Here is a 14,325-nt window from a genome sequence, read left to right on the forward strand (position 1 = left end):
CCTTGTTTAATTCACAGCATGCAGGGGACCTGAGTGGTGTTATGGTGGGACTTCCTGAAAAGGTAAGAGTAATACGAATATAATAAGTATCAGCACAATTCATAGATCTCAGAAAGGTTATGCTCTTATAAAACTCTAAGAACATAAAACAGTACCAGCCTGGGCTGGATCCTAGATGAATATAAGGTCAACTCTTGATGAAGAGGTTCAGTTGCTCCCGGAAGCCCAAGCTAAACCTCGCCCATGCTTAACAAGCAAGCTGTGAATACTCACTCTGGAAATGGCAGCGGCCTCACAGTCAAAGTGCCATGTTGGGGAAATTATACAGCCATCTATGTGGCCATTATAAATTGGTTATACTTGGAGCCATCATAGCTTCAACTGTCTTATTTTGAACACAGGTCCATGGGAAATGGGAAATGATCCATAAGGCTACCCAGATTTGCTTCTAGTGAAGTGTGTGTGTGTGTATACAAATAGATGGGGACATTAAACATATATATCATGTAAGTGTATATGGAATTATTAAATATATATCTTATTATATACGTGAGATTATTATACACACACATATTTCATCTCTGAAATAAATGCTTCGATGTAAATTCCTATCTTTGAGTAGGCAAGACCTCCTGCACAGAAGCTGGCGGAAGAGTGTGCTTAAACAACAGCCATGCAGTGACTCATTTGTGTTTTCACAACATGTTTCTAGCCAGCGCCCGTGTCTATTTGTGCCTGACAATAAAGGCCCTATGTGAACCATCTCTGAGCTGTCTGCCTTTAAAAGCAAGGACACTGTTTTCAGTTGACTCATTTCAGCTGCTTGTACATTTGAGAATAACCCACTGCCACATTTATAAAGGCATGTGATATAATTGAAGATTATTTCAGGCTGTGCCAATGCTTTGCTGCTTCATATTGATCTATTGTTTAGAGTGTCAAATAAAGCCAGAGGACCTCACCCCCTAAATGAGCCCTCTACACACCACTATGGTTATCTCCCGGGGGCAGAGAAACAGATAGCTCTATCAACACCCTAGACTGTAAATGCTGTCAGAAGAGGAGTCTTATCTATTTTGGTCACTTATCTGTTTCCCCAGCACTTAAAATAGTGTCTGGCACACAGCAGACATTAAGTAAATATTTTCAAAGGAATGAATCAACCTCTGCCATAGACTTGTGAAATGACCTGGGCCTTAGCACCAAATCCACAGAACACTTTGTTGTCCTGATGCCAAGAGGACTTCCACTGCCGGAGCATCAGCTCTTCTGCATGTTACAGCTCTTACCCTCTCAGTGCCGAGTACGCTCAGCATCTCAGGTCACCTCACTCCTTGGTCCTTAATAGAGACCAAATCAACATACATATGTGTGTGTGTGCGCACATATGTATACACACACACATATATGTATACACATACATCTACATGTATATATCGATAACTACTAATATACATATATCTGTTGATATTATATATGTGTGTATATACATATAAACATATAAATATATATATATACACACATACCAGTACATACATATATATAATCATCTACCATTATAAGAAAACCTAATATGATTACTACAGGTAAAGTTTTTCATATTAAAATATTAGGATATGTAAAATCACTATATAACCATTGAGTTGGGTACATGTGTGCATGTACTACCTATTTAATTTCTATTTACACAGATGTTTTAGATTTATAAACCCAGTGCTTGTGCATTCACTTACTTATAGCAGTAGTTCACCCAAAAGAAATTAATAACAGACTATTCAGTTCAACAAATATTAACAATCATTAATTTTCTAGCCCACTTTTTCAGTGTTTCTGCCACCCACTGTGACTTCCAGAAGTGTCAAAGTGTAGTTCTTTTGCTAATTAGATACTTTGAATGAAGTCAACCCCCAGTAATAACACCCAGCAAATGGTCATTTTTAACATCCTGACCATGGAAAGTATTTATGTTTCTCCTAAAGTCTTCAGAACCTAGAAAACAGCTTACTCCACCAGCAAGGCCTTTCCTGTGTGATTTATCACAGAGGAGAAGAATACACATTTCATGTTACACAACAGAGTCCTTTATTTTCCCAAGAACTCACTCATATAGAAATTAACTCACCTAGGAGGGGTGGACAATAGACTAACAGATGTCACATCTCAGATACAGTGTTCTAAAGCTAAGGAGTTCAATTCAGTTGATTTTTTTTAAAGCAATAAGCATAAGGAATATGGTCAATAATATTCTAATAACTATGTATGGTGTTAAGTGGGTACAAAATTTATCAGGATGATAACTTAGTAAGTTATGCAATGTCTAATCACTGGGGTGTACACTGGAAACTAATGTAATTACATAGTTTAAACTGTAATTTTAAAAATTTAAGGCAATAAACAACACAAAGGAAGTGTCATAATGTCTCTATGTCAATAAGAAGAACATTAATGAAAATAAAAGTGTTGAAACAATATCTGCACAAAAAATAAACAAGCAAAATAGAAACAGACTCATAGACACAGAGATCAGACTGATGGTTGCCAGAGCGGAGCGTGGCTAGGGGACGGGGTGAAAAAGGTGAAGGGATTAAAAACTACCGATTGGTAATTTCAAAATAGTCCCAGATATAGTACAGCATGAGGGAATATAGTCAATAATCTCATAATAACTATGTACAGTGTCAGGTGGGTACTTGAAATATTGGGAAACCACTTTGTAAAGTATATAATTATCTAACCACTATGCTGTACACCTGAAACTAATACAAAATAACACTGAAAAACATTTTTAAAATCTGCACAAAAAAATCTCTATATTCTGAAAGACAAGATGGTTTTGTTCTTGCTACTCTCAAAATCACATCTCCCTTTTTTCTACCTATTTCCTTGAAGTTTATGTTTTAGTTATCGCAATGCTCTCATTTGCATGAAGAGTACCTATCTATTTGAATACAGTCAAATTTTAAAGAAAGTCTCCTGCTGACATTATTGCTCTAACTTCAATTTTTCATTTCTATCTTATGAAAGCAAAAAAGAGCACACCTTCTTCATATACTTCCTCTGTTTCTGCCACACTGTCTACTCCTCATGCAGCAGGCCTACCATTGGGAACACACAGACAAGTGCTCTCTGGCCAGCACAATGTTATTTTTAAAATGTCAATCAGGCCCGGCTGGCATGGCTCAGTGGTTCAGCATCAAACTATGAACCAGGAGTTTGTGGTTCAGTTCAGGTCAGGGCACATGCTGGGGTTGCAGACTTGATCTCCAGCAGGAGGCAGCCAATCAGTGATTCTCTCTCATCATTGATGATTCTCTCTCTCTCTCTCTCTCTCTCTCTCTCTCTCTCTCTCTCTCTCTCTCTCTCCCCCTTCATCTCTGAAATCAATAAAAACATATTTTAAAAATGTCAATCAGGTGCCAGTATTTTAAATCACCAGATTTCACATAAGAACTTTACATTTCAACCGCTCTTTGAAAATCAGAAAATGAAATTATACTGAGTATATTTTCATGTGGAAAGAAGCAGAGCTGAGTGGCAGCTGCCCCTTTCCAACCGAATGTGGCCTCTCAGGAGTTGTCACGGCCCCAGCTGTGAGGAATCCCAGGCGAGCCACGTGGTAAAGTCATGCGGAGAGTCCTCAGTCCCAGCTCCTGCAGACATCCAGCCTGGGCACTGGGCCTGTGAGTCAAGAAGCCTTCAGATGACTCCAACCTCAGTTGCCATCTTGAAAGTATATGAGAACCAAAGAGAGAACCACCTGACTCCATCAACCACCCAAACTAGGAGAGATTAAACGGTTGTTTCAAGCCCCTAAGCTTTGGGACAATATGCTATGCAGCAATAAATGAGCACTAAGAGATAAAATATACTCTCAAGAAACTAAATACACTTGTTTAAAATAGATTCTCCTTTTTTACTTGGAGCAATAAAGATAGTCTCCTTCTTATTTTTGTGTTTAATCAGAAGTCTAAAACATAAATGTGCCCAGGGAAGAAAATAGAAGTGGAAGAAAAGCAATCATTTGGAATCAGCTGTATTTTTTTTAATAAGTTGGCTGGCAGCACTGAGGAATGTCACATAGGTTAAACAGTAATAAGTCGTAAAAGAGAAGGACAGAATTAGAAAAGGGCTTGAATCTGGTTCTTTACATAAGACTATCACCTTCACTCACTACACTGTGTCCAGTATCTCCCACAATGCCTACTTTTTTTCTTAATGACTAGATCAAATAAAAGTAGTTTTGTACATGTTTTTCTGATTGACTAAGAGAATCTGAAGTATTTTTCCTATCACTAAAACATTAGGTATTACTGATTCAAAAGGTAGGCAAATGCCACCTGCTAAGTCACCAAAGTATTATGGTTCAGACAAAATAAATAAATTCACAGTTTTTACAGCTTAACAAGTACATTCAGGAATAGGAGAAACAAATCTTATTCCGTATTTCTTAACACTGAGTTCCACTGACTGATAAGCAAATCCACCCTAAGTTGACGATTCTGTTGGGTCAGGTGTACAATGAAGGTGACCACATATTTCTGGAAAGAGTGTGGTCATCAAGTTTAACAAAATGGTCCATACATTCAAGGTAGTAGAAGATCTAAACCTTGTGCCCTGCACCAAATTAAAGCAGCTGATATGCTTTTGCCCAAATAGAATTGTATATCCTCATTTCCTTCCCTTCTTTTCTCCACTTGTGACTCAAGCCAGATTTCATCAAGCTATTTTTATAATTACTAAAATGTTGGAAATACAGCAGCAGGCCAGAAGCAAAGTAAAACGCAGCATCCAGCAAAAAAAGGAAAATCACGCTGAGTAACTGAAAGGCCATCTGCTTCTCACTGAGCCGCAGGGTGAGGAAGGCGATCTGGGCTGTACTATTTGTGTCTTCCCCCAAACCCAACCCACCTGCATGTTGTCAGTGGCATCCCCAAGCAGTCCTCCAAACGTGATCGCATTAGTTACAGTCGCCAGATAAATGAAGAGAGTTGCTGATAGAGCCTGAATATTTAAAGCGTCATAAAAATCACTGGCAAAAAATGGTGCTTTCCTCTTTATGTCCTTAATTAGTCCACCACAGAACCTGGGTAAGGAGAAAGCAAACATGTGACGATGTAACATAAATTACCATCAAATTAACCAAGAGATAACTTATTAAACCACAAAGAATGTGTACTTAACATGCTTGAAGGAACAAGGTACTATTTAATCACTTAAGATAAAACCAGAAAACTGTGGAAGCATAAATTTTCTCCTATCTTTCCCTTTTTTCAGTCACCAAATTAGGTGTCACATTCCCTAAAGACCAGACAGTTGGTCTTTAGATGAGAGTGAATTGTTGAGATAAATTAAAACTTCTCACTGTCTGAAGAAAATCACCCAAACATGTGAGCAGATCATACAAGGACCTTTATAATCTTGCCATGGCTTCCTTTACAGACTCATTCATTCATTCATTCAGTCAGTCAGTCAGTCAGTCATTATTCCATAAATGCTTATTGAGCATCTGTGATATGCCCAGAACTAATCTGGGTACTGGAGATATAAATCGAATGATACAGAAAAGAAAAAAAAAATACCCACTCTCATGAAGTTTACTTTCAGTATGGAGGAGACAAAATATGTAAAATGCACGGTGCTAAAAATCAAGGAAAAAATTAAGTGGGGAATAGGATTATTAGATGAGAGAAGAGCAGTGGTTGAAATATGATGGTGGCCAGAACGGGTCTCCCGATCAGGTGACTTTGGGGTAAGAATCTGAAGACATTTCAGATTCAAGGAAGCCATGCAGGTATGTGGTAGAACAGCGCTGTCTGCTGACTCCCACTGCAAATGTTAGCAGGTCAGCTGACTTATGCATCAGTCAACTCACCCTCCCAGCCAAATCTCACATCTTGGTATGCACAGAGCCGGGCAAACTGCAGACACTTGGTGCATTTAGCAAAGGTGAAATACGGAAGAATGACATCTCAGTCTGTAGTGTTTTTAAAAAGACATTATTTTCATAAAATGAGTACCCAACTTAAAATTTTACTTAACCCAAAATGAAATGGAGAACCTAGCAGTGGAGGAGGGAGAATTGTCATGAAAAGAGATTTAGCCAAAGCAATCTGGAAAACCTGATTCCCCAACTGCCCTCTCTGGAAAACAGGACCTGTGAGTTACTCATGTATTTCTATAACACAGTGGTCGGCAAACTGCAGCTCGCGAGCCACATGCGGCTCGCGAGCTGTGGTTTGCCGCTCTGTTGACTAATGAGTTTGCCGACCACTGGGATAGGGGCTTAATCACAAGGAACAACAACAGCCTGTAATTATTGGAGTCTAGGTCAGTGGTCGACAAACTCATTAGTCAACAGAGCGGCAAACCGCGGCTCGCAAGCCACCGCAGTTTGCCGACCACTGCTATAACATGTTACCCCCTTTTGAGTAAATGTACAGGGAAGAGATGGAATCATGAAAGCCAAGTGTGCAAGACTGGCACATTATACATTCTTCCTGCCATACACTCTACCCAGAACCTCTCTTTTTTGTCTCTCACACCCCCTCCCTCACTCCACTCCAGTCACACTGGCCACAGTGCCAGCCTAGCACACGCCAGGTGCTCTGCTGTCCCCTCTTCCAACCCCATGTCTACATGGTCTATCTGCCACCTCCCTCAGGACTTTCCTCAAAAGCTGCAATTCTCTTTAAGGCCCTCTGTGGCCACCCTATCTAAAACACCTTTCTCACAATGCAAACTCCCTCCTTCTCCTTTGATTCCCCACATAAAACCATCACCACATTCCTTGATTTGCTCACTATATGTATCCACCACTACAAAGCAAGACCCATAAGGATAAGGAGTTTCGTTCAGTTCACTGCTGCATCCCCAATGGCTGTGACTATTAGGTAACTATAAATATTTGTTAGCTGAATGAATGTGCAAACAGTAAATAAAATGCTGATAGAAAGATGAAGGGAAATTGAGGAAATTTAGATCATGAATGACAAAAGAATCCATCAGTTACCGTCCAGTTTTCTTCAATTCTTCACTGTCCCCATGTCCTCCTCCTCCTCCTCCATGGCCACCATCATGGGGAGTGTCCCCATTCATCTGAACATTCTCTCCACCCGAGTACATGTTCTTTCTAAGACAAGAGAGCCCAAGGGAATATTAGTTTATTGTACTTATCTGCACCAGCTAATGAAGAGATGAGCTGAAAACCTTTTGGGAGAAGGATCATTATTTCCTTCTGCCATCCTCACAGACAGTTCTGAAAGTGTTATATTTAGAGCCAACACAAATGACTGGGGAAATAGAAAAGTTGAACAAATTGTATATTGGATAGGAGGCAAACCATTTCACCTGGAAAGTAACAGGTATCCAGAAAATGGCTTCTCCTCAATCATCTCACCCAATTTCTTAAGCTCTTATATCTACAGGACACCATTTTGAGTAAACTAATCTTCCCATATGCACAAGGAGTCCCCAGAACATTATCAAAGAGGCTCTGTGATATATTCCAATATCATATCTCTACTTTGTAATCACCAAAGAACATCACAACATGTAACATTCATTGTACAGTGTCAATGAAATGTCAAACCAAGGTACATATGGGATTCATCTGAGATGACATAATACATCAAGTTAAATGGGAACCTAAAAATATCAGGGCAGTAGCCTGACTCCATTTCCTTTGCCAAACATAACCTCTTTCTCGAGGTTTAACACCCCCAACTGCTTGATAATTTACCTTTTGTCAGATGATGGAAGACTCTTAGGAGGCTCTATCCTGATCGCTGGATCCCATTCCCCAGGAGGAAGGACAATGACTTCATCTAGGAACTCATCAATGCCAGCAATCAGGTCCTGCCTGTCTTTTGCTTTATAAGCAATGTCATGGAACACCTAAAGAAGAAGAAGAGGTGTGCTGACCCAACAAGGTAACTCTCCACGTGCCTCACATGCCCGGCCTAAAGAATATAATCCATAATCCACTTTAATATCACTATAACCGCACTCGCACATTTTCTGTTATTCAGCTTGCCCCAAAATATTTCAGTAATAAACCCAAAGAATATAGGGAGAGGCATGAGAAACAAATGGCTGTTTCTTTTATATTTTTTCTATAATACTGTAAAATAACATTGCCTATTATCTGCCAATGGTAAATACCATTATTGATATAGTTGCTATGGAAACCAAATGAAAATGATTTGGAGAAATACACTGAAGAATCATTCCCTGAAATAAAAACTACCGGGACAAACCACCGCTGATCATTCAAGAAGGAAAAGATCAAACTGAGTGTTAAGACCAGGTTAAGAGAAAAACACTGCAGCTTTCAAACACAAAAATAATGTTAGCTATTTTTTGAAAAAGAAAATCTGAGCTATATTGGCAACACCTAAACCAAAGGGTTTTAAATGTAGGCGATCATCTGTCCAGCTATGAAAGACTTAGGATATGTGTAAGGGACTTTCAGATCATCAGTTAGGCAAAAAGAATGGAACTGGCAAAAAGAATTATGTACATTCTTGAATGCAGAGAGTGTCTATATGCTTATCTAGTTATTGAGGCAACAACTAAACCATCTAAGGCAGCAAATGCTCCATGCCTTTTATGCAAATATCCAAAGAAAGAACTTGCTGAATGTACATCATTTAATTAGAAGGATGTGGTTGTCAGCCTTCTTTATAATGAGCTTCACGGCAAATAAGCTGACATCCACAGTTTTCAAAAAGTAAGTTTCATATTGGGATAAATATATTTTCCTTTATTTTATAAACATTTTTCATTATTTATGTGTGTGTTGTATTTATTTTTACTGATTTTAGAGCGAGGAATGGGGAGAGAAAGAAACATCAATGTGAGAGAAAAACATCGATCAATTGCCTCTGCCTGACTGGGGATCGAACCCACACCTGGTTATGTGCCCTGATCAGGAATTGAACCCACCACATTTTGGTGTATGGGATGATGCTCCAACCAATTGGCCAGGGTACATTTTCCCTTCTTAAAACTGATGTAGGTTAAGTATTTTTTAAGAAGGTCAAGTCACAGTATTAGCTTACAGTGACAGCCAAATCACAGTATGAAAACACACAAGTAAGACTTTCGCAGATCACCATCTTCCCGATTTCCTACCTCGTCAGACATCAAGGTGGCAATGGCTCTGCCAATCTCATGGTAGGACTTGGCTTTCCCCTTAGGACCTAGGAGAATGAATAAGAACCTAATGGAAGAGGAAAGAAGCAAAGGCTATAACACACATATCATCAAACTCAAAATACATTGAACTGAGACACGTTTATCCTTCCTCATGAAAAGGTTAGGTATAGAATTCATCTTTAAACAAATGTAATATTCTTAGCATATGACAGATACTCTTTCAACTACAGTGAAACAAAACGCACTGTTTAGTTTATTTGGAGGCAATGGAGAATTTAGCATGGAAACCTGAGAAGCTTCTTCGTTGACAAGAAAAGGTTCCATTTTTTGAGTCATTCAATTTTTCTTTTCTAAACTTTCTTTTCTCTCCATTTCTACTAAATTGCAGAATCTTTAGTAAAAACCATTAAACACAATAAGTAGAAAGATTTAGTGCATCTTCTGATTTCTCTGACTTTCCCTTACCCAATTTGGGCAATGACATATGACCTTCTCCAGGCTTAAGAAATGTTCCTACTAAGAAGTGACAAGTCTTCTACAAGTAAGCCACATGCTGACAGTAAAGAAAGAAACTATGAAAAAAAATGCAAAATAAAGCATCATTCAGAGTTAAGGTTTTGTGTGGGGTGTGTTGTGTGTTTTTTGGTGGGTAACCTCATTTTCCTTTCCAAACTTCTTTTCTTGATAATGCACAAGCAGTGCTCCACAGTGAGTAGGTCCTGAAACTTTCAATAATAAGCTTATCCCCATTTAGGTTCACCTCTTATCATGGAGGAAAAAATCCCACATTGACGACAAGAGCAAAGATATATGTCTTGACTAGGGAGGAGGAACCTGATATGTAAATGAATAAAAAATATATACTAAAGGCAACATCAGATAAATCCCTGTCTTGTTTATGTTCATATCTTGCCTAACACAGAGATAATAAGGACAATTAAAATGATCACATCATATATTTGCACAGTTTTTTAAAGCTTGCAAAGCACTTCACATTCATCACCTCATTTAAATTCCATACAACCCTTTGCAATACGAACAGGTATCCTAGTCCTGTTTAATGGTGAAGAAACCCAGGCTCAAGAAAGTTAATGGATGAGCCCAAAGACTGTGCCTGGTATATGAGAGAGAGCAGACAGGCCGTCCAATCTTTTGTTATTTTCAGCACATAATTCTGCCTAATATTACCTGCCCAACCTATACACCAGGGTTATGATTCTGTAGAGAAAGGCTATCCAACAATGACTTCCATAGCTCACCCTGGAGAAAGGTGCTGTGGATATTTAGCTGGGAGCAAGAAATCTTAGGAAAAATTTTAGGGGACCAGGAATGGCTGAGGACTTGGCTTAGTAAAATTTTATTTCTTATTTATTTATATACCTCACTTTAAATAAAAAGGGATTGACAGCAAGTACTCTTGAATGTGTTAGCGTTTGTTCCAAACTGCCCTTGAACAGGTAATTCCTCTTTTTCATTATAAAATTCAATCCAAAGAAGAAGAAAAACCAGAAATAAAGAATGTAAAAAGTATCTGTAAGGATGAACACTCGGAGTTTATCTCAGAATAAAGTCATTCAGCACTTATGTGCTTAGCAACCAGTTCTGCAATGGGGCGGCATGTTCACTTTCAAGTGTTATCACAGTGGATGCAAGAGCCACAGCAGTCAGCAGGCACAAAAGTCTGTGCAAGTATGAAGGAAGCCATTACCAGAATTGGATTTTAGTTCTTCTAACACTGAAGTTCAGTTGAGACTAGAACTTTCCTTCCTTTGAAGCTGGGCTTAAATTATATACCCCTACATATAGTATTATACAGTGCTCCTTTATGACAGTGAAATTTATTTTTCTAAAGGGACTGATTTGAGTGCAACACATGCAGGAAATATTTAACCACTAAGGCAAAATACAAATTAAGAAACTCCTATAGCACTGGTCACATTTCCCAGCCGTATTCCCTAATCTACCAATGGCCAGCTGTCAGGCAGGACCATCAGGGCATAGTTTTAGGCAAAAGGGGACAGGTGCACTGCAACAGGAGAAAATGGACATCTGAATCTTCTACTTAATAAATTTTTAAATAATAAGGTCTTTCTCCTTGCCATTTTTATTATTTCCATGTATCTAAATATTAGTTTTTCAGTAATTCATAATATCTTAAACTTTTCCAGAACCACTCTATACCTCTTTTTGCCTCTCCCTAGCATCTCCATTATGATTATAGTTTACAAATACACATTGTGGAAATACACATTTATCAACTGACACGGGAGTTAATTTTCAGGTTGACTATACGGCAACATCATATGTATATTGTATTGTGTTAACCACTCACAGTCATCATTTATCCCCCCCCGCTTTTTACCCTCTTCTACTTCCTCTTAGCCCCCATTCCCTCTGGTAATCACCACACTGTTTTCTGTATCTATGCATCTGTTTCTATTTTGTTAGATTATTTTTTTCATTACATGTAAGTGAAATCATATGGTATTTATTTTTCTCTGACTGGTTATTTCACTTAGCATATACTCTCCAGATCCATCCATGCTGTCAAAAAAGATATGATTTCCTCCTTTTTTACAGCTGAGTAGTATTCCATTGTGTAGATATACCACAGCCTTTTAATCCATTCATCTACTGAGAGTGGACTTGGGCTGCTTCCAACTCTTGGCTGTTGTAAATAATGCTGCAATGAATGCAGGGGTGCATATGTTCTTTCAATTTAGTGCTTCGGGTTTCTTATAACTATAAGAAACCCGAAGCACTAAATTGCTAAATAGTGCTAAATATTCCCTGCTAAATAGCACCAAAGAATAAATGGAAGTAGCAGACCAATGGTGAATATAACATGTACCATAGCAAAACCCAATATCTGAGAATTATAATGTTTTAATAACTTCAGTAAATTATATATAAAGGTACAATTCCTCTTAGGCAATATAATGTGTGTGTGTGTATGTGTGTGTATGTGTGTGTGCATGTGTGTGTGTATATGTGTATATATATATATAAGTTTTACATATATATATGTATATATACATATACATATACATATACATATACATATACATATACATATATATATATACACATATAACTTACACACACACATATATAAATAATGTTCTTCTTTAATGAAAAGTCACCAAGTACCAAATAGAAATAACATCTTATGTATCAGTTAAATTTTCACATTACTCCAGTCAGGAACCATTCAGTATATTCATCTCCTTCAAATACTATAGAGAAAAAGAGAAAATCTGGCCATCTATCAGTAGCAGAAAACATCCCCTCAGGCTGAGAATTTCATCTGTAGGAATGAGACCCTTCAGAAGTGTCTAATTTGGACTGTATTGTCAAAATGGGGATGAAAGATTAAAAAAGAAAAAAACTAACAGAACCACTCATCAAGTTCAAGTTCCTTCTGCTTGAAACATGTTCTCTCCCCTTTAACCTCAAAGAAGTGAAAGCCGTTACAACTTTTATGATAGAAGCACATCTTGCCAAGCTCAGCTTTTATAATGTACTGAAAACTCCTTTCATGACCCAAGCTGGTTTTTGTCAATGGACAGATGTTATTTTTAACCAGAAGCTTTTTTCTTTATTAACAAATTCAAGTAAACATCACATTTGTGTGGCTGGAAGGGCACAGCCCACGTTGACAGCTCGGGGGGAAAGATTGATTTATGTTACTGAGTTGTTTTGATTCACTCATAACGAGAAATAAGTCAGTTCGAATTTTTAACAGTGCCTCGTCGTCTCTGGAATCTTCACGAGGCACTTATACTCCTGTGAGCATTTTCGTATATCTCATTGTGCCGGGGAGGAGGGTGCCTGTAGCATTTTCCACAACAAAAACAAGTGCCAGATGATCTGTGTCCGGAACCAATGGGCTGCACTCACATTCACAAAATAATTATAGCCAGAAACAGAGCATAATATCAGAAAAAGAGCCAGCCTTCCTAAACCACTCAATCTTTTTAGAAAGGATGTGCACCCCCTCCTTCCTGATATATCAGAGCTATTTCTAGAATAAACTCAGCTTTTACCAATCCTTTACTCGCTTCTCTCAAAACAACAGTGAATCAAATAACCCATTATTCATATTTGGCAGCTTTGGAAAATGTGGCTGACCTGTAGCTTCCACAATAGACTCATGAGGGCCACAAACTAACCGTAACCAACCACATGCCTTATGTGAACAGCAGGTAGCAATTGGGTTGTTGGACTAGACAGAATGGAACTAGCAAGACCTCCAATCCAAGACCTCTAATAGGGTATGTTATGGTTTTAACAATTAAGTGGAAACTACTTTTTTTAGGTAAATAATAATTTACAACATAATATATAGAAACTTACAGTGAAATTAAAGAGGTAAACATTCTAGGGGCTACAACTCACTAAATTAGCCTTAGATATGAAAATCTAAGGAAAGGACAAACTGCTCAAGGGCTTTTATTCTTCTTCAGGGGAAAACCCTAAAGTATTTTATTTCAGTCCATTCTAGGTATCTCCTTGGATTCTCCCTAAAACCCTGGCCTCACAGTCAAAAATCTGCAGTCCTATTTCTAGCACTGACAGTGGATCTTCCTTTTGCCTCTATCTCTCAACTATAAAGTGGGAATAATAATAGTTATCCCCCACAGAGCCCATGAATGTGAGTTAGGAGCAGCCTCTATGAATAAAGATGACAGCAAGCAAAGTGTGTACAAGATGCTAGGAAAATCGTAAACGTATCCAACCCAGGGAACAAAACTAAAAAAAGAAAAAAAAGTTTGTTTGCTTTCACATGGATGGCAAGAAGGGCCCCTAAGTAGATCACATCCACTTGGTTGGTAGTAGTCCAGCTACAAACAGAAAGCTAAAATAGATCAACCAAATAACTTGGGAACTCCACACAAGGAAACTCCTAGAGTTACACTTCCTAAAAGGTGCACAGTAGTAATACCGCTTATTATAAATAAAAATAATAAGCATAAAAGCATAACTTTCCTCCACCTTCAAACGGGAAAAAGATCATTACAAGATGTGCCCCAAACCAGACTTCCCAGGTGTCCCTGCAGTACAACAGAGTGGCGTGCATGTGAGAGCACATGGCTGGTGCAGAGGCAGTCCCACACATGACTGCCACGTTCCTCGTGGGATTTCCTTTATTGGATTTCACAGGATGCA

The 14,325-nt window shown here is 38.4% G+C and overlaps 1 protein-coding gene across 3 annotated transcripts in view; it reads right to left on the reverse strand.

The window, feature by feature from the left end:
* The window catches only part of SLC4A4 (solute carrier family 4 member 4), a 348,112-nt gene that overhangs the window by 78,543 nt on the left and 255,244 nt on the right, over positions 1 to 14,325 (reverse strand). For all 3 annotated transcript variants that reach the window (XM_080659937.1, XM_080659935.1, XM_080659936.1), the window contains 4 exons: positions 9,133 to 9,220; positions 7,739 to 7,893; positions 7,010 to 7,129; positions 4,909 to 5,083 (listed from right to left, as the gene is read on the reverse strand). In XM_080659937.1, the coding sequence (XP_080516063.1) occupies positions 4,909 to 5,083; positions 7,010 to 7,129; positions 7,739 to 7,893; positions 9,133 to 9,220 (538 nt within the window). The remainder of the gene's footprint in view (positions 1 to 4,908; positions 5,084 to 7,009; positions 7,130 to 7,738; positions 7,894 to 9,132; positions 9,221 to 14,325) is intronic.

Source organism: Plecotus auritus (assembly GCF_963455305.1).
Source record: "Plecotus auritus genome assembly, chromosome: 1".
NCBI classification, from domain to species: Eukaryota; Metazoa; Chordata; class Mammalia; order Chiroptera; family Vespertilionidae; genus Plecotus; species Plecotus auritus.